This window comes from Gossypium hirsutum, chromosome D04 (genome assembly GCF_007990345.1).
Source record: "Gossypium hirsutum isolate 1008001.06 chromosome D04, Gossypium_hirsutum_v2.1, whole genome shotgun sequence".
NCBI lineage: Eukaryota > Viridiplantae > Streptophyta > Magnoliopsida > Malvales > Malvaceae > Gossypium > Gossypium hirsutum.
This window is the reverse complement of record NC_053440.1, coordinates 57,838,748-57,857,388: the sequence shown is the minus strand read 5'-3', so window position 1 is coordinate 57,857,388 and position 18,641 is coordinate 57,838,748. Positions and strand designations below refer to the sequence as shown.

The following is an 18,641-nucleotide window of genomic DNA, read 5'->3' as shown; positions in this document are numbered from 1 at the left end:
TTAACAGGGAATTTTGTAGAGGAAAAACTATGATAGATTTCATATAGGCATTTTCATCAGAGAGAATTACAGATCATTGCCAATAATGTGAGTTAAATCAATATGATGCATTATCTCCACCTAAGTTGGAGCAGAAAACTTTACAGTGATGGAGGTGGAATCTACATTACTTACAGCACCCTCGATGGAGCACCATCAATCATTTATTAATCATTCACCAAACCAATAACAAGCCACTAATCCATAAAAATTTATCTAAAAGACCAGAACAGGAGATGACCACAAAAGTACCAATACTACCCAGTCAACTTGGAAGTCATAGAAATGTTAACCTAATATTGATGTGAAATCTACAAATGTTCATGGACTAGCAAGCATGGTCTCAGATATTACAAACAGAAAATGTAAAATTCAGTAGCATATTGAATCTGAGGTAATATGGAATAAGAAGGTCCTTCATACATTGGTGCATTAATCAAATTATTTTACATTGATATATATTAGTTGAAAAAAATGAAACTCTAACCAAGAAATGCAATGCCAAAAATCAGTTTCTTTGAACTACACTACATGGCAACAAAACAAATTTAACAAAACAGTGAAAAAAATTAGCATTATCACCACTAATTGTAACTCAAGCCGGTGCAACATTGATTTTGGACAACTCTTTCTCCTTGTGCTCCAGATACTGATGCAAAATCGCAAGCCTGGCAGTCTCAAATGCAAAATAGCCCAAAGCTGAAAAACAAGCACTATGAACAACTCTAGGCCCCAGTCCACTAGCCATCTGCATTCCTATTTGTTTAAAAGAAAGATCCATGCAATTTTCTTATTAAAAATACTTCAGCTTCGCAAAACATTGGTTCTCATGCAATTGATCAAAAACATGATTTACAGTGACCTGCAAAAGATCAATCCAAAATGCATTTAAGGTTAGCAACCTGCCTGCAGCAGCAAATGACCATTTACATGCAAAACTATGGCATATCAGAATAGATATTCAATGGCAAGAAAATGAAAAGTTTCTAACAATTACCAGTACGAGCACACACCCTAAAACCATCGGTGTGAGTATATAAATAACATTAAAAAGCAGCAAATACAAGAACCATCACAAGTGGATGTGCATTGTGCATAGTGCAGAGACTGGAAACAATGACTAAAAGTCTAAAACAATCAACTACAATGTTGTCTGTTGTATTGAGACCATATTGGAGTTATCCAACATAAGACTCGATTATTGCGAAGTAAAATCTTACAAACTGCTTAAAGAACCAATTTCATGAAGAAATACGGGATTATGAACCCAAAGTACATCAAAGATTTGATATGTGCCCTCAACTATACAAAAATTAACAATTAAGTGCCCACAATAGACATGGATACTTCCTCGAGCTCTTTTAAGTAAGGAACAACGTATTTCTCTCTGAACTTCTTGTCAGGCATCTTATAAATTGTAGTCATGCTAACTTTCCTTCTTAGCGAATTCTTACTTTCCAGAGTCTCAATAACCAGTAACCGAGGCTTCAGCCTACGCTCAAGGCTGCAAATAAGCACCATTGGGTGGCTTATTATAAATGAAATACCTACATTCGTTCTATTAAGCAAAAAGTCAGTGACTTGCTTAATCTTCCTTTCAAATACAGCAAACACCTGTGGTGTCCTCCTAAAAGTAGACATGATATCATCTTCAGAGAAACCCAATTTCCTAAAAGCTTCAATTTGAGTTCCCAATTCTTTTCACTCATTGAACTCAACATCCTAATTGCAGCAAGAAACATATTTGACTTCCTATCGAACCCCAAGGCATCCGCACTTTCAACAAACTGCTTAATGCTCTCAGGTTTAAGCAAGAAAAATCTAGGAAAGCTGAACACATATGAAACAATTTGCGACGAACAAATCCCGCAATTTCTCAAGAACTCTATATTAGGCATCATAGTCTTTTGCAAATCAGATTTGAGAAACCAAGCAGAAGTTCTCAATAACTTAACAACATCATCATTTGATCCTAAAACAGTCTTTAAATCGAAAATAGAAGGTGCAATCCTATCATCCACGCTTCTAGTCAAAATCTAGGGATCACTAGCTATAATATCAGCAACATCATGGGTTGAAAATCCTAAATCCTGGAAAATCTTGAACTTGGGTTTAATGGTTTAATGGTTTATCTCCTATCCAATCTTCAATCAATTACGAAAATCAATCCCAGACAAACAAAAATATACAGAAGAAGAGAAGAAAAAGATAAACTCACCGGCAGAGGGCAGAGGAACAAAGGACCGGCAGAGGGCAAAACAAAGAACCGGCAGAGGGCAGAGATGAGGGCAAAGAACCAGCAGAGGGCAGAGAGCAGAGAGCAAAGAAGGGCGTTCGTGTGTGGCTAAAAAAATAAATGAACCAGCCAAAAGCACTTTTTGGCTGAAAAGCTAAAAAATTTTACTTCTCAATCTGCCCAAAAGCACTTCTCAGCTTCTGAGAATTTGCTACCAAATGAAGGCTGTTCTTCATTGCTTTTCAAAGAAAAGCACTTTTCCAAGTAAAAGTCCGTCTCTTAAGCAATGAAGAACGCAGCCTAAACCTTAAGTGGGTTGTGCTTTTCATCTTTTAAATTTACACTAGTGCTGCCACCACTATTTTCTTTTAAAAGTATTTTTATTGCCTTTTTAAGTGTTGCTTTTCGTGTTAATATATTATTTAGCACCTGCGTTTCGCTTCAATATTTAATTTGATATTCGAGGTTCTTTTCCTTTTATCGAGTACTTCATATTCATTTTGATATTTAAATCATTTTGATACTTTTTTAAAATGTATATATAAGCTAAAAAACCTTCGTAAAATAATTAAAAACCAATTAAATCATTATAAAATAATTTAAAAAATCAATAAATCTTTTTCAGCATCATTTTTTCATATTAACTTTGGCTGTCACGTCAACATTTAACATCTCATCAAAAGCTTGGGTGAAACAGAGTAATTAATATGTTTAATTTAGTACAAATCACGATTTAAGAAACTCATTTGAATGCATTTTTTATGAGGGGCATAATTGATTTTTTAATTATTTTTAGAAAACTTATTTGGCATTTTAGCCAATATATTGAATTAGAACATATTAATCTAAAAATAACATTTTTTTGTAAAAATTAATATAACAGACCTAAGACAAACTTTCATTCACCAATTGCAGATGTGTGTGCTTAAATAAAATTTGAGAATCACTTTTTTTTATCAATTAAGTTAGAGCAAGTATGAAATATGTTAATACTATGCATAGGCTCACTTCGTGCTACTCGACCTATTAATATTTCTACGCTAAACTTAATTAAGGGTTTTATAATAATATAATTTCTTATTATTTATAAAAAAAACACTTATATTACAATTATCTGCACTATATTTAAATGATTGACTGAATTGGTCTCCTTCATCAATCAATAACTAAGTCTCAATTCAGTTGAACAATTGCTAAAACTCTTCCTTTTTTTATTATAAAATAACACACATTAATATGAATGAATTTTTTTTGTCATTTTAAATTTTAATATTTTAATTTTAACATTTCAACTAAAACCTTATTTACTTTTAATATCAAATTTTTATTAATAATTTATTAATAATATTTTCACCATAATATATTTTTTAATTATTTATTTAAAATTACAACTAAGCATTTGTTAGATAAACTTTAAAAAAGAAGAGTAAACTGTTGTGCTGATTTCCCACTGCTTGGGGCTAAGACATGGGTCTGTAATGGAAAACATTGAAATCCCTCTTCTTACTCTCATGAGAATAACAAGATTAAGAGTTTGTTTTTCATTGTTTAAAAAAAACACTTCTGACTCCAAAACCACTTTTAGAAGAAAAGCTGTACAGAACAAACTGTTTTTAGCTAAAATTTTTAACTTTTCAAAAGTTAACCGCTTGTTTTTTCAACCAAGAAAATATATATTCTGGATACCGTTTGTCCATTGTAAAGTTAGCTCCAAATTTGAGTAATCAAATAAATGAAGCAATACCTAAGTTATAGCCTTTTCCATACTTTGAAATCTCCAAAGCAAAGTTTTTTTTTTCCTCATTGGTAAAATAAAGCATAACTTTTACTAAAAAAAAATAAAGCATAACTTTGAACCTTGATAAAGGTAAAGAATCACCAAACTTAAATTACCAAGTTTCTTTTTTAAATTAAAAAAAAAAGTTATATACTTTTAAATTATTTTTCTTTAAAATGGTATAAATGTAATCATATTTGACAATTACAAAAATAACCGAGACCGAAATAATTTAGTGGAAAATTTTAAGCTAAAATAAGACTCGAACTTAGACAATAAATTTTCAAATTTTCAATATTATCATTTCAACCAAGGGTGAATCCAATTTTTTTTAAGGGAGCTAGAATCGAATTTAAATTTTTTTGTGAGGTTAAAGTGTAGTTTTGTTTTGTATTAACTTATAATTTCATCAATTTTAAAAGGACTAAATAGAATTTCTTTTTCATTTTTAAGAAGTTAAAATATAATTTTACCGCATAATAGCTTTTAATTGAGTAAAAAAATAAATTTTACATTTGAAAGGCGTCCTCTAAATTTTTTTATCTAAAATTATATTATTTTATTATGAATTCTAGTTAGCTAAGCAGTCTAAAGTGTATATACAAAATGAATTAAACACATTGTTATAATATTAAAAATAATCAAAACCTAACACAATATTCTTTTGTTGGACCTATGTGCTCTTGTCAAAATTCCGTGAACTTCTTTGGGCTTTTCTCGAAGTAGGGAAACAAAAATTCGAGGTTAAAATCGAGTATAGACATCTGGGAATAATACCTCCACTATTTGAGGGTTTGATCTGTTGCTCAGAATGTAACACTTCAAAGATTTCTCCCAATAAAAGAGCCGACCCCTCAATAAATTTTAAAAATAGGGACTAAATGCCTGAAACTAAAAGTAAAGAGAATAAATCTCAAAAGTTCAAGGAATACTATGAAAGCCACATAATTAGACCAACTTATTAATATAAAAATTAGAGTTAATTGCATCAAACATCTCCGGATTATGACTCTCATTCTACATTAGCTTAAACTTCAAATGTTCTAATTACATCCCTAAACTATGAATGCTATATTAATCAGATCCTTCAATTACTAAAATTGTTTAACCATTAAATGACATGTCAAAACTTATGTGGCATAATCTAAAATGAAAATTTTAAGGAAAAGTAAAATGTTACCACGTAACTTTTAAAAGTAAACACTAAAAATAAAGTAAAATCGGAAAAAGAGAGAGTGAGCGCTAGGGCTTTTGTAAAAGTTTCAAAAATTTCAAGATCAAAATTTTTACAACATTCGTTTTTCTTTAAACTTTTCGTTTTAAACCATGCCACATAAGACTTGACATATCATTTAACTGTTGAATTAATGATTTTAGTAATGGAATGACCTTATTAATATAACTTCGATAGTTTAGGAATATAATTAGGATGTTCTAAAGTTTTAGACCACTTTAGAACGAATGTTATAATTTGGGGATATATGGTGGAATTAACCCTATTTTTTAACCAATTGAATTTAGAAACGTGTCGATCTCAACTAAGTTAAACAGTATATGACCAAACCCAATGGGGAAGAGAGAACCTGACGTCATCTCCCTTACGTCATCAAAACAATTCTAAAATCAACCGTTCAATCCAAAGCATAGAATCTCCAAAAACCTTCACTTTTGTTTTCCTTTTTCTCATTTAAATATCAGGTTCTTGGCGCCACAATTTCACATCGTCTCCCTCTCTTTTAGTTTTCTTATTTTCCCTTTGATTTTCATTCATCCTCCAAAAATCTCTCAAAATTTATTCGTTCTTGTGAATCCCGCTTTCAAATTCAAGTAAAGTCTCTCTTTGTTCTTTGATTTTTTTTAAAATCTCTTTTTTCTTCTTCGTTCTAATATATTTGTTTTCTTCTTTTTGTTTGTGTTTTGAATCTTTTGATTCTTTTCGTAATCATTTTTCTTCGTTCCCATACCTCTCTTTCCAAGTCCGGTGAGTTTTTCTGATCCCTTTTTATTTTTATATTTGCTTTTTGCCATGATTATTAATTCTTCGTCATCTTTTGTTTCTTTACTTTTGAATTCATTCATGGCTGACTCGATTTTTCTTTCTTTTTTTTTTTTGAAAATTTCTTGGCCAAATTTATTGAAGGTATGTGCACTATTTTTTTGAAGAATTGATTCTTTTTTTGGTTATAAATTGCTGATCTAATCTATCAACTTCTCCGAAGTCAGTTTTAGTTTTATTTTTATTTTTTAAAAAATGTTGTAATGCGATATATCGTTTGGAGATCATCATGTGTTTATTTAAAAGAAAATTATGTCAAATTAGTTGGTGAATTAATGAAAAAGCTGATTTTAGTGTTGAAAATACGTATTTCAAGAAATTGAAGGATTATTAATAATTAAGATATGGTAGAGATTAAATTAATAAAAGAAGTGAGTCAAGAACACAGTACAAGAATGTTCTAATAATTCTTCTTTGAGTTTGAAATTGCTTTTATGTTTTTATTGCGCCATTTGAATTAGGTCATCAAATTTGTTAAGTCATAGCCGAAAGCTATATAGAGAAATCTTAGCTTTCCTCAAATTTAAAATAATTTGATTTTCTTTTTTAAAGGAGGACTAATACTATGGCCCGAAAAATGTATTATTATTTTTTTCTAAAATCTTCACATACATTTACGAGATTATGTTTCCATAAATGTGTGTTAACATAGACATGATTACGTGAAACAAAAATATATTTTAAGTAGAAAAAATTCGAATAACATATTAACGTTATAGAAAATACAAAATGGTTGTAATAGTCAAAGCAGCTATAAACTTGATTTAGTTTTGATTAATTAAGTTAATTAAAGCTAAATGAAAGCGTAAACCATCCATGAAGTCAAATATTTGAATGCAATTATAATAGTTTTATTTTTTGTTAATTTGAATTTAGAGTTGAATATTGAGTATAGATATATTTTTGATATATATATATTAATTTTACATATTAAGAAGATCATGTTCTCATATTTATGTTGGGATAGGTAAAAGTGTGTTCATTATATTATAGTATGGATTTGTGCATTAGAAATACAAACCAATGTTCATTTTGGGAGATAAATTTACTTAAATTATGTGATATTAAATTAAAATATGATGTGATATATTCACATAATTTATTGTAATTTAAAGAAACCGAATACAAATTAGATATTTTAAAAATTTTACATCAAATTTTAAATTAATATTATATTTTTAATTAAATTCGTCTCATAAAATTACTTTTTTCAATTTGTTACAAAAAAAAAATACTCCTCTTTCTCTAATAACTTGTTTGTTAACAATAATTTCTATTTTTGTTCTTTTGGGTGTTAGTGAAGTTGCAGTTCGAGGAAATGAGCAAGACAATTAAGCTCCACGGGTTTGCTTCAGCCATAACAGTCGACGAAGTGAAGCAATTCCTCGAGAGCTACACTGGTGAAGGAACCGTGGAGACTGTAAAAGTTAGTCACAAAGAAGGCTCGAGATCTTTCGCCAAGGTACCCAAGTTCGTCCCCTTGGCTGGATGGAAAACATTTCTTTTAAGCCTTCTCCTAAATTAAAATATTAAATTTAAGTTTAACTAAGTGCTTTTTAACACCCATTTTTTTTCTAAAAATTTTATCATTTTATCTCCACCCTTTGAATAAAATTTCTATCTTCGACTAGGTACAATTCAAAAACTTGGAAGATGTGGAAAGTATCTTGTCGTGGACCTCAAGTCAATCACTTTGGCACAACGACTCTTACTTGAGAGCCTGGCCATTGAAACACGATATCATCCCACAAAAGCCCAAGTTTGATCTCCACAGCATTGATGACTTGGTGTTACATTTTGGTAATCCAGCTTCAAAAGACAAATTCACTGTGCTTTGGAACCAATCTCGTGTTTCGTTCAAGTATGGTCTAAAATTGGACAAGTTGTACTTCTTTCTGTCTTACAATTCTGTCGATTACAAGCTCGAGCTGTACAATGAAAACGTTTTGCAGATGGTGTTACATTATGTTCCTGATCAGACCAAGAAATGTTTGCTCATTCAGGTATGTTTGAAGTCGATTACTTTTAATTTGGATTGGTTTCATATTGGATACAAATAAATATAAATTACTGAGTGAAAAAAGTTTTACTTAATAATTTATTTAGCCTTTTAATTTTACAAAAAAAAAATCATTTCACTTTTCATCTAATTTTCACTTCTTTTAGCTTTTAAAATTATGTTTGTAAATAAATGGACAAGTTTGACAATCTATGTGGATACCACATTTGCAATTAATAAATTGCTAACATGTCATATACATGTGCTGCTATGTCAGCAAAGATAATGAACGTTAATTTCTTTATTTATTTTGATGTGATTTGATAAATAATATAAGTTAAAAAGTTAAAAAAAGATGAAAAATTAAATAAAAAAGTAAAATAATTTTTTTATAAAATTGGAAGATGAAATAAATCATTATGCCAAAAAAATTTATACCTTAGGATGAATAAAATGATTGTTTTTTTGTTAATTTCTGAAATATGTGATATTAATGAAAAATATAGAGTGACATTTTTAAGCGATATAATACATTTATTTTAAGCTAGAATGGGTCGAGTGAATATGTAATATCATATTTTAAAGTCACATCATTTAATTAAAAGAATCTCATTAAATTAATATTTTTTTATTGGACAATTATGAAAATGATAATTTTACTATTTCTCTTAATGTACAAGGACATGATTTTGCTCATTTTAAAAGTACAGAGAGGCAACTATGGGACTAGTACTGTAATTTTACACCATTGTCGTACATAACTAGATTTAAGGCCAGTTCTTCGTTGTTTAAAAAAAGTACTTTTGACTCTAAAAATACTTTTGAAAGAAAAGCTGTGAAAAACAAACTGCTTTTGGCTGAAATTTTTAGCTTTTCAGAAGTAAAGAAGAGAACTTAAAAATTTTAGGTTTTCCTCCCCAAAAATACTTTAGGTGCTTAATTACTTTTTCACCTCTCCAATAACATGATATTTTTATTTTTTTTTCTTGGTGCTTAGTTACAATTGTGTTAAAATCATTAATTAGAAATAAAAAAATATTTTTTAAAATATTAATTACAAATATTTAATGGTTATATATAAATATTTAAAATATAGTTTATATATTCTAATTAAATTTTATAAATAATTAATATTTATTGCTTAAAAATATTTAAAATTTATATTTCATATATTAAAATATTAACAACAAGTTATAATAATTTTTTTATATTCTTACTAAAATATAATAATATTAACTAATTTAAATGTTATTTAAATGCATATTTGTTACTTGATAATAAAATGTCTAAAATGGACATTTTATTTCTCAAAAGTACTTTTTGACAGTAATGCTAAACACTCAAATTTTAAACCAAATTTTTCAACAGAACTTTACACAGCACTTTTCAAAAGTTCTTTTTTAAAGCAATGAAGAATTGGCCCTTAAATTGTTTTTAGTTTGGAGAATAGACATGGGTATTATGAGTAAGTTATGAGATTTTTTGTGCTGTTGGATAAATATTAAAAAAAATTAAAAAAAAAGTTGAAGCTGTTGGATTAAAAGATATTATATAAAAGGTCTAATTCTACTCTCAATCCTTGTATTCTTTATATATTTAAAATTTAGTGTCTTTATTTTTAATTTTAAGAATTTAATCTTTCTATTAAATAGTTAATTTAATAATTGAAGTCAAATTAATATGAGTATTTAGTATTTTAGTTATGCCACAATATCATGGGGATTATTGACTTTTTTCGCCATCTATTTTATATTCTAGTTACTTGGAGCCCCTAGGATCTATGAAAAAGATCTATCAACTGCTCTCAGCTCTTCCAAGGAACTCACAGACGATGAGCAATGGGTCAGGGAAGTAGATTTTACGCCAGGCCGTTGTATTGGTCAATCATTCGCCATGTGCATAGAGCTTCCTCGATCAGTTCAGCTCCCAAGGTTTGACACCAGTTTTTATTACAAGAAAATCGAAGACAATTTCGTTATCGAACCCGGCTCCCCATTTTCATCCAACACCGATCTTGTCCCCATAATAACCCCACCAACAGGCTTTGATTTGCCTTACAACATCTTGTTCAAAGTGAATGCTTTGCTCCAGCACGGTTACTTGCCTCCCACGGCACTTGATTCCAGGTTCTTTGAGCTTGTTGATCCCTGCAGGATAGAAACTTTATTCATAGAACATGCATTGGAGAAAATGCATGGTCTCAGAGATTGTTGTTATGATCCAGTCAAGTGGTTGAATGATCGTTACAAGGAGTATCGTAAGGCCGATAAGCGTCCTCGACCACCCAAACTCGATGAAGGGTTAGTAGCAGTAAGGAGGATTCAAGTGACACCGTCTAAAGTGTATTTCAGCGGTCCAGACGTTAATCTTTCAAACAGGGTCCTTCGTAGTTATATTAAAGATATTGATAACTTTTTACGAGTTTCTTTCGTTGACGAGGAGCTTGGGAAGATACATTCAACGGATTTGTCGACGCCGAGTACATCTAGTACTGATGGGAAGCCTAGTAGGATATATCAGAGGATATTATCAACTTTGAGAAACGGGATACTTGTTGGCGATAAGAAATTTGAGTTTCTTGCTTGTTCAACTAGTCAGTTAAGAGAAAATTCCATTTGGATGTTCGCATCCAAGCCTGGGCTTACTGCTGATGATATAAGAGGACAAATGGGTCATATTCATGTTATTAGGAATGTGGCGAAATATGCAGCTAGGTTAGGCCAATCTTTAAGCTCATCGAGGGAAACATTAGAAGTTCATCAGGATGAAATCGAGGAAATTCCCGACATTGAAGTTGAAACTGGTGGGAATAAGTATAACTTCTCCGATGGTATCGGGAAAATATCGGCTAAACTTGCTAGGCAAGTAGCATGGAAATGTGGCTTGAGACAAACTCCATCTGCGTTTCAAATTCGATATGGTGGTTACAAAGGAGTTGTAGCTGTTGATCCCTCATCGTCGGTGAAGTTATCGTTGAGGAAGAGTATGCGGAAGTTCGAAGCGGACTCTACGAGTCTTGATGTTTTGTCGTGGAGCAAGTACCACACTTGTTATCTTAATAGACAAATAATCATACTTATGTCGACACTTGGGGTCAAGGATAGTGTTTTCAAGGCGAAACAGAAAGCGTTTTTGGCTCGATTGGATGCAATGTTGATGGATCCAGAAAAGGCGAAGGAGGCATTGGAAGGCATACACCATGGTGAAATTGTAAAGGTTTTAAGAGAAATGCTTTTGTGCGGCTACAAACCGGACTCGGAACCGTTCCTTTCAATGATGCTACGAACGATTCGTGCATCGAAGCTGCTAGATCTAAGGACTAGAACAAGGATTTCGATTGACAAAGGAGGAATTCTGATGGGGTGCTTAGATGAAACAGGGACACTTGAATACGGTCAAGTGTTTGTCCAATACTCAACTAAACCAAGCCAATCTTCGAGCGGCGACTTTAGGTCATACCAAAACAGCCATGTTGTTGAAGGGAAGGTCGTCATTGCCAAAAATCCGTGTTTGCACCCTGGTGACCTACGAGTTCTGGAGGCCGTGGATGCCGTCGTTCTGCATCACATGGTGGACTGCATTGTTTTCCCACAGAAAGGCCATAGGTATGACTATCCAATACTCAAATGCACTTTTCTACTTATTTGCTATGTTGCTTGAGAATCATACCCGAATATGTATTTAATATTTCAAACTAAATAATTTGTTTACGTGATCATACAGACCCCATCCGAACGAATGTTCCGGAAGCGATCTGGATGGCGATCTATATTTCGTTTCTTGGGATGAAGATCTCATTCCCCCCTGCAGATATCCTCCCATGGATTATGGTGCTGCACAAAGTACCCTGTTAGACCATGATGTTACCATAGAGGTATTTGCTCAAATCATATACTAAAAAAAGAAGTAAGCGTGTCTTATAACAGTAAAATTACCATGAAAGCCTTTATACAAAGAGTCAGATTGTATTTTGTCCCAAATACTAAAAATAACAAATTAGTCCTTATATGTTAGATCAAATAACAAATTAGTCCTTTTTATTAAAAATTACATTATTTGTATTGTTAAAAACTTACAGATGGAATAATCAAACAGTGATACATAGCACGCCACGTGTACTTTATACTGACATACATAGATCGGAAGACCAATTTTCTCATAAATCTAATGTGTAGAAACTAATTTACCTATTATTTTTACCATATATAACTTTATTTCCCGAATTTGAAGCGACACTCAATTATATATATACACTTATATGTGCAGGAGGTGGCGGAGTATTTCACAAACTATATTCTCAATGAAAGCTTGGGCATCATTTCTAATGCCCACACGGTGTTCGCCGATAAGGAGCCCACAAAGGCACTTAGCGAACAATGTATCGAGCTTGCCAAGCTATCGTCCATCGCGGTCGACTTCCCCAAAACCGGCATTCCAGCCAAAATACCCCATCGTTTACGCGCCAAAGAATACCCGGATTTCATGGAAAAGCCTGACAAGTTCACCTACGAATCACAGTCCGTGATCGGCCAGCTCTACCGCGAGGTGAAAAGCATCGAAGCCGAGGTTAGTACCGGTAAACACTTCACCAAGTCAATAGCGAAACGTTCGTATGACCCCGATATGGAATTCGAAGGCTTTCTAGCTTATGTCAATGATGCGGTTCATCACAAGAAACAATATGATAATAGACTAGCTAGCCTAATGCGTACCTACGGGGTCAAAACCGAGGCCGAGATCATCAGCGGTTGTATCTTGAAATTATCTAAATCTTTCGATCGGAAAGTCGATTTAGAAGCCGTAAATATAGCTGTGAGATCATTGAGAAGAGAAGCCAAAAGTTGGTTCACTGAGAAAGCGAGTCATAGTGTAGAGGATGCGTTTGCAAAAGCTTCAGCTTGGTACCATGTGACATACCATCCGAGTTTTGGGGGTTCAAATAACGATGAGGATGATCAAGAACATTTCATTAGCTTTCCTTGGTGTATATATGATAAGCTTCTTCAAATTAAGAGGGAGAAAATAAGGGAAAAGCCTTCGCAAGATTCTGAATCCCTGGAAATTAAAGTCAAGAATGAGGAGTTGATTTCTGATGAGAAACCTCGTGTGGAGAAAATTAGGGAAAAGTCTTCGCAAGATTTTGAATCCCTAGAAGTTAAAACCGAGAGTGGAGAATCGATTTCTTATGGGAAACCTCATAGGCAGAAGAACAGAGAAAAATCTTCACGAGAAGAAGGTTCTTTAAAAGGTTCTAAAACCTTAGAAATTCTTTCCCCAGAAGTTAAAACCAGGGAGTTGAATTTTGATGGAAAACCTGGCAGGGAAAAAATTAGGGAAAAATCTTCAAGAGATTCCTTAGAAACTAAACCTAAAGAAGTTGAAGAGTCCAATCTTGATGAAAAACCTAGTGGATGGAGTTTGTGTTCTTGCATGTAAATAAGGCATTTCAAAAGTCGTGCATGCATGTCTGTGTGTCAATGGCTGAGGCTTCTAGTTGTGCGTCTTGATGCATTACTATTGGCCTCAACACGTGAATTGTGAGATGTGTATGTTTGTAAATGAACTCCTTTAACAGTATATTTCTAACAAAATAATATTCAAGAAAAATTATGATTAAATACTTATTTAGTTAATTAATTACTCTTAAATTCATTACAAAAATTATGATATTATTAATTAAAATTATTATTAATATTAAAAGTCATAATTTTGATTTCACTTTCATATACTTTGTTTGACTTAATTTTAATATTCTAAATTTATTATAACCAATTTCGACATAAAATCCAATGTGAAAGAATGTGGGTTCGAGGGTACTGAAGTGCACTATCCTCATATTTATTAATTTGAGAGGGGCTATAGATAATTCTATACATTATGTATAAAAGAAGCAACCTCAGAAACTTGAATTTTTATGTTTAAATATATATGAATTAAATAAACAATAAATTTAAGTTAACCTCGGTTATTAAATTCAATACTTATAATGATTAATTTTAATAAAAACTATTGATATATTTAATTATAACTCCTAAAAGTAATATTGATTAAATCTTGAACATAATCATAATTTGACCAATAATCTAAATATTGGCCAATTAATCTAATCAACATTTTAGAAAATCTAATTTGACCATAAAATCTAACCCTTAAAGAAGTTAAAATGTGGCTTAACTATATTTTACTTGGATTTTCTCAGAACAATTATAGCATAACCTCCCTTAAGAAACATCTTACTTATGAATATGGTTTTGTTGATTGGAAGTGTGGGCGAAGCCAAGAGATTGGCAGGAGGCTACCCCTCCCTTAAAATGGTAAATTTTTCATTTAGATATTTTATATAATTTATAAAATTTTAAATTAGTAATAATAAATTTACACTTTCACCCCTAAAAAATAATAAAAAAATTGATTTAAAGTTTTTAAAATTATAAAAATATAGACTATTAAAATGATGAAATTGTATTTTTACTATCATAAAAATATACAATTTAATTCTGGCCCCCCCATTTTTTTTTTTGAACTCTGCCACTATTCAATACCTATATATAAGATCGAATCGAGAAACACCTAATAACTAGGAGGCCAAGGTCTTGTTTACCTTTTAACTACGCCCTATTTCTAATATAGTTATACGTGTAATATGAGTTTGATTTAGATTTAGTCTCGTAAATTAATTTATTAAATTATTTATTTATTTTGGTACTTATAGTATAAACAATTCTGATTATAACTTAAAAAAATTACATGTATAGTTCTTAATTTCTTACTATACATTGGATTTTCTTGTATGTTTCCCATCAGGGGGATCTAAGGGGTTAGCAGGTGCCCGGCCCCCTAAAATAGAAAATTTTCATTTAGGCCTTTTATAATTTATAAAAGTTTAAATTACTAATAATAAAATTACAGTTTGACCTCTCAAAAATGATAAAAATTTGATCTGATCCTCTAAAATTTATAAAGATATAGACTATTAAAATGACGAAATTGTACTTTTACTATCATAAACATATATAATTTAATTCCGACGTACCCCAAACAATTTCTAACTTCATCCCTATTTCTCATATATGCCAAATGAAGTACTCTTTCTTATCTTCTTAACATTTTGTACTTCAAATATTGATTCTCCCGTTGAAAAGCTCATCCCTAATATTTTAATTTATTAATTTAGTGTCGTAATTTAATTAACATCATAATAATAATAATAATAATAATAATAATTGTATTTGTCGACCAAGCACAAACCAAGTTGTAAGTTGTCACTCTTTGGATTCATTCCAAACAATTTTAAGTTAAATTTAGATTTGGATAATTTAATTTTTAAATTCGAATTATTATAAATTTGGATTATTTTAAATTTTATTTAATTTAATTTCGAATCATTTTGAATTTTATGTTGTAATTCGTAATATTAATTTTTTATGGTTAAATTAATTTAAATTTAAATTAATGAAATAAAAAAATTCTCCCTAATCACCAAAAGGCATCAACAAAGTCATTAAATAAAGATATTTCATTTTGCTCAATCTGTTGACAACTACATTAATTTTTCATATTTTTATTTAGTTCACTAAAACCAAAACACTGTTTTTTTCTTCTCGAAATTGTAGCTTAGTTTCGATCAATCCAATGGCATAGTAAATCTTGAAACCTATTATTATTTTTTTCTTGGTTAAAATATGTTGTTAATCCTGTACTTCTATACAATTTGAGATCCAGTCCTTATATTTTAAAATTTTAATTTCCGTCGAAAATTGTTAATTTAATATATTTATTTTACATCAATCATATGACATGTCACACAATATTGGAACTGGATCCGTTGGACCATGAACAAGCCGTTATACCGATCTAGACAAAAGCATTAAGCTAGCCTTTGAGTAAACCGCTCGAAATTGATAAAAAAAAAAGACAATAAACAGGTGGTTGAATATGTATATGCAAATTTTAATAAATTTTGTCAATTTTTTAATTTTTTTATCTAATTATTGTTAGAATAGTGATCGAACCGATGGTCTAACACATTCGACCATTCATTTGGTTTTTAAAACATTAACCTCAAATGATAGCAGCCTAAACAGCATGTCAAATTAATAAATTTTGATGAATTTTTTTTATGTTTTTTAATGAATTTAAAATGTACAAAGACTTAACTTCTAACCTTTTAAATGTAAGAACCAAATGTCAAACTTTTTCAAAATATAGATACTAACAACATATTTTAACCTTTTTTGCAACATATAATAAACAACCATAAATAACCAATTTCCATGCCATAAATTTCATGCATTTAGACCCCAAAACACACACACACACACACACACAAAAAAACCCTTTCTTTAGGGTTTCCCTAAAAAACCATGACTAAATCATTTCAACAAGCTTTCAATGCTTTAAAAGAGCATACATGCCTTAGCTACGCCAAAATCGCCACCATGGGAGGCCTTTGCAACGTTGATCACATCATTGTAAAAGCAACGGCTCCGAACAGTTCTCCGTTATCCGACAAATACGTCCACCAATTGCTCCGGCTATTCGCCATTTCTCCACCTTGTTGCCGAGCTTTCTCCCTTGGTTTCGCTCGCCGCTTCGGGAAAACTCGAAGCTGGCGAGTCGCATTAAAATGCTTACTCCTACTCCACCGACTACTTCGCTCGTCGCCCGAAGACAGCCTTTTTCGAACCGAACTATTAATCAATCGGTCCAACGGTTCAATCTCTTTATACCCTTGCAATTTCCGTGACGTTTCGTCATCGGACCCCGAGAGTTTCACCGTGTTTATCCGGTCCTACGCTCGTTTACTCGACGAAATCTCCAACGAAGATAATCATCGCGCCCGCCCCGGACCGCCCGATAATTCGCCGGAAGAAATCGGAAGAGTTCTCGAAGTGTTAGAACAGATTCAAAGTTTGATCGACCGTGTCATCGAATGTAAACCGACCGGGGTCACGACACGAAACTTCTTGATTCAAACGGCGATGAAGCATATAATCCGTGACAGCTTCGTATGTTACACCGTGTTCAAAAACGACATCGTTTTCTTGCTGGAAAACATGTTCCAAATGCCGACATACCAGTGTTGTATATCGGCGTTTAGTGTATATAAAAAAGCAGCTTTACAAGCGGACCAGTTATATGAGTTTTATCAATGGTGTAAACTTATGGGTGTATGTGGGTGTTATGAATATCCATTTGTGGATCGAATCCCATTGTTGCAAATTCAAGCTCTTGAAAGCTTCATTAATGGTATGTGGGAAATAAAGGATGATGATGGTGATCATCAATCACCATCATCATCACCGTTATCATCGACGGCTGAAAAGGTGGGTGATGAAGGTGAAGAAGAACGACAGCCGTTGATTAAGCTAAATGATGATGATGATGATGATAGCTGGGAAGATATATTGGAAGCTTCTGTGATTAATTTCAGTAGCCATGGAAGTGATGAAAAAGATGAATGGAGGATTCAAGTTTACAATCCTTTTGATGGGAAATATGTAAGCAGTGACCCTAATTATCCATGGGGACTTTGACATTTTTCATGACTAGCAGTTACTCAATTTTTTAATGGTTTAATACTTGTTTTGATCCCTTTAATATAGTGAAAATTTTAATTTGGTCCTTTTACTAATTTTTCAGCCATTTTGTTTCTCTCCATTCATTCCGTACATCAAGTTAGTCCATGGACCATTTCCATTAAAAGAAATTACATGTGGCCATTTAAGTCAATCAAATGTAAACACATGAACAATTAATCAAAGTTAAACTCGAAATGGTTTGATAAATAATTTGAAATAAATTAAACTAGAAATGATTTAATTTAGTGATTTTGAACATGATATAATTATATTTAGACTTGTTACTTCTAGTTTGAACTCGAAAATCCGAATTAATTAACCGAACTTAAATCGAATTCAATTTGATTTCATTATTAGAAGTCAACAATTCGAACTCACCCAACGTGAATTCAATTTGATTCAAATTCAAATTTTACTTGAATTTGATATGATTTAAACTTGAAGTGATCAGCGCGTAAAATGATTTGAACTTATAATGGCTTGAACTCAAAACAACTCGAGCACAACACTTAAAATTGACTTGAACTCCATTGACTCAAAAAATTTTAAAATCTGAATTGATTCGATCCAGATTAACCTCACATATAATAAACTTGAGACTCGTCAAAATGACAAATTTGATAAGAGGATAGATTTAAATTTAATAAAAAAATATCTTCAATAACAAAACATATTTTCTTCGGGGTAAAAGTAAATGTTGGAGCCATAATCAGACCCAACCAAGCATATCAGGGCATTGCCCAATAACTTAGATGAAAATTTTTGAATAATTTAATGATCATTTTATAATTTTTTAAAGTTGAATGATCAAAACGTTAAACAATACAATTTCTAGTCTTTAAATAAAAGGATAATACGCTTCAGTAAACTTAAATTCACGTTCTCTTACATTAACAATAATACCGATGCCAACTGAATTAAGACTCACTCGACCAACCTTATAGTTTTGAATT

At 31.4% G+C, this 18,641-nt stretch overlaps 2 protein-coding genes and 1 long non-coding RNA gene across 6 annotated transcripts; 2 read left to right on the top strand and 1 right to left on the bottom strand.

Moving 5' to 3' along the window:
- Window positions 1-439: 439 nt before the first annotated feature.
- On the bottom strand, window positions 440-2,633 carry LOC107961920 (uncharacterized). The gene is made up of 2 exons (XR_001701481.2): window positions 2,258-2,633; window positions 440-901 (listed from the first exon to the last, which is right to left on the bottom strand). It is a non-coding gene; the product is annotated as an uncharacterized lncRNA (long non-coding RNA).
- Window positions 2,634-5,757: 3,124 nt separating this feature from the next.
- Window positions 5,758-13,725, top strand: LOC121216009 (probable RNA-dependent RNA polymerase 1). Of its 4 annotated transcripts, none has more exons than XM_041091088.1 (7): window positions 5,758-5,879; window positions 6,030-6,033; window positions 7,407-7,570; window positions 7,740-8,111; window positions 9,866-11,712; window positions 11,831-11,981; window positions 12,374-13,725. In XM_041091088.1, exons 3-7 carry the CDS (start codon window positions 7,427-7,429, stop codon window positions 13,541-13,543), a joined length of 3,684 nt encoding a protein of 1,227 aa, XP_040947022.1. In that variant the 5' UTR covers window positions 5,758-5,879; window positions 6,030-6,033; window positions 7,407-7,426; the 3' UTR covers window positions 13,544-13,725. The 4 variants fall into 4 exon arrangements, with proteins under 4 accessions (XP_040947022.1, XP_040947023.1, XP_040947021.1 ...); XM_041091089.1 differs by having other exon boundaries at window positions 5,775-5,879; window positions 7,412-7,570; XM_041091087.1 differs by having other exon boundaries at window positions 5,776-6,033.
- A 2,745-nt stretch (window positions 13,726-16,470) lies between these two features.
- On the top strand, window positions 16,471-17,643 carry LOC107898053 (putative clathrin assembly protein At2g25430). The gene has a single exon (XM_016823608.2). The coding sequence runs from the start codon at window positions 16,471-16,473 to the stop codon at window positions 17,641-17,643; it is 1,173 nt and encodes a 390-aa protein (XP_016679097.1).
- The last annotated feature ends 998 nt before the right edge of the window (window positions 17,644-18,641 follow it).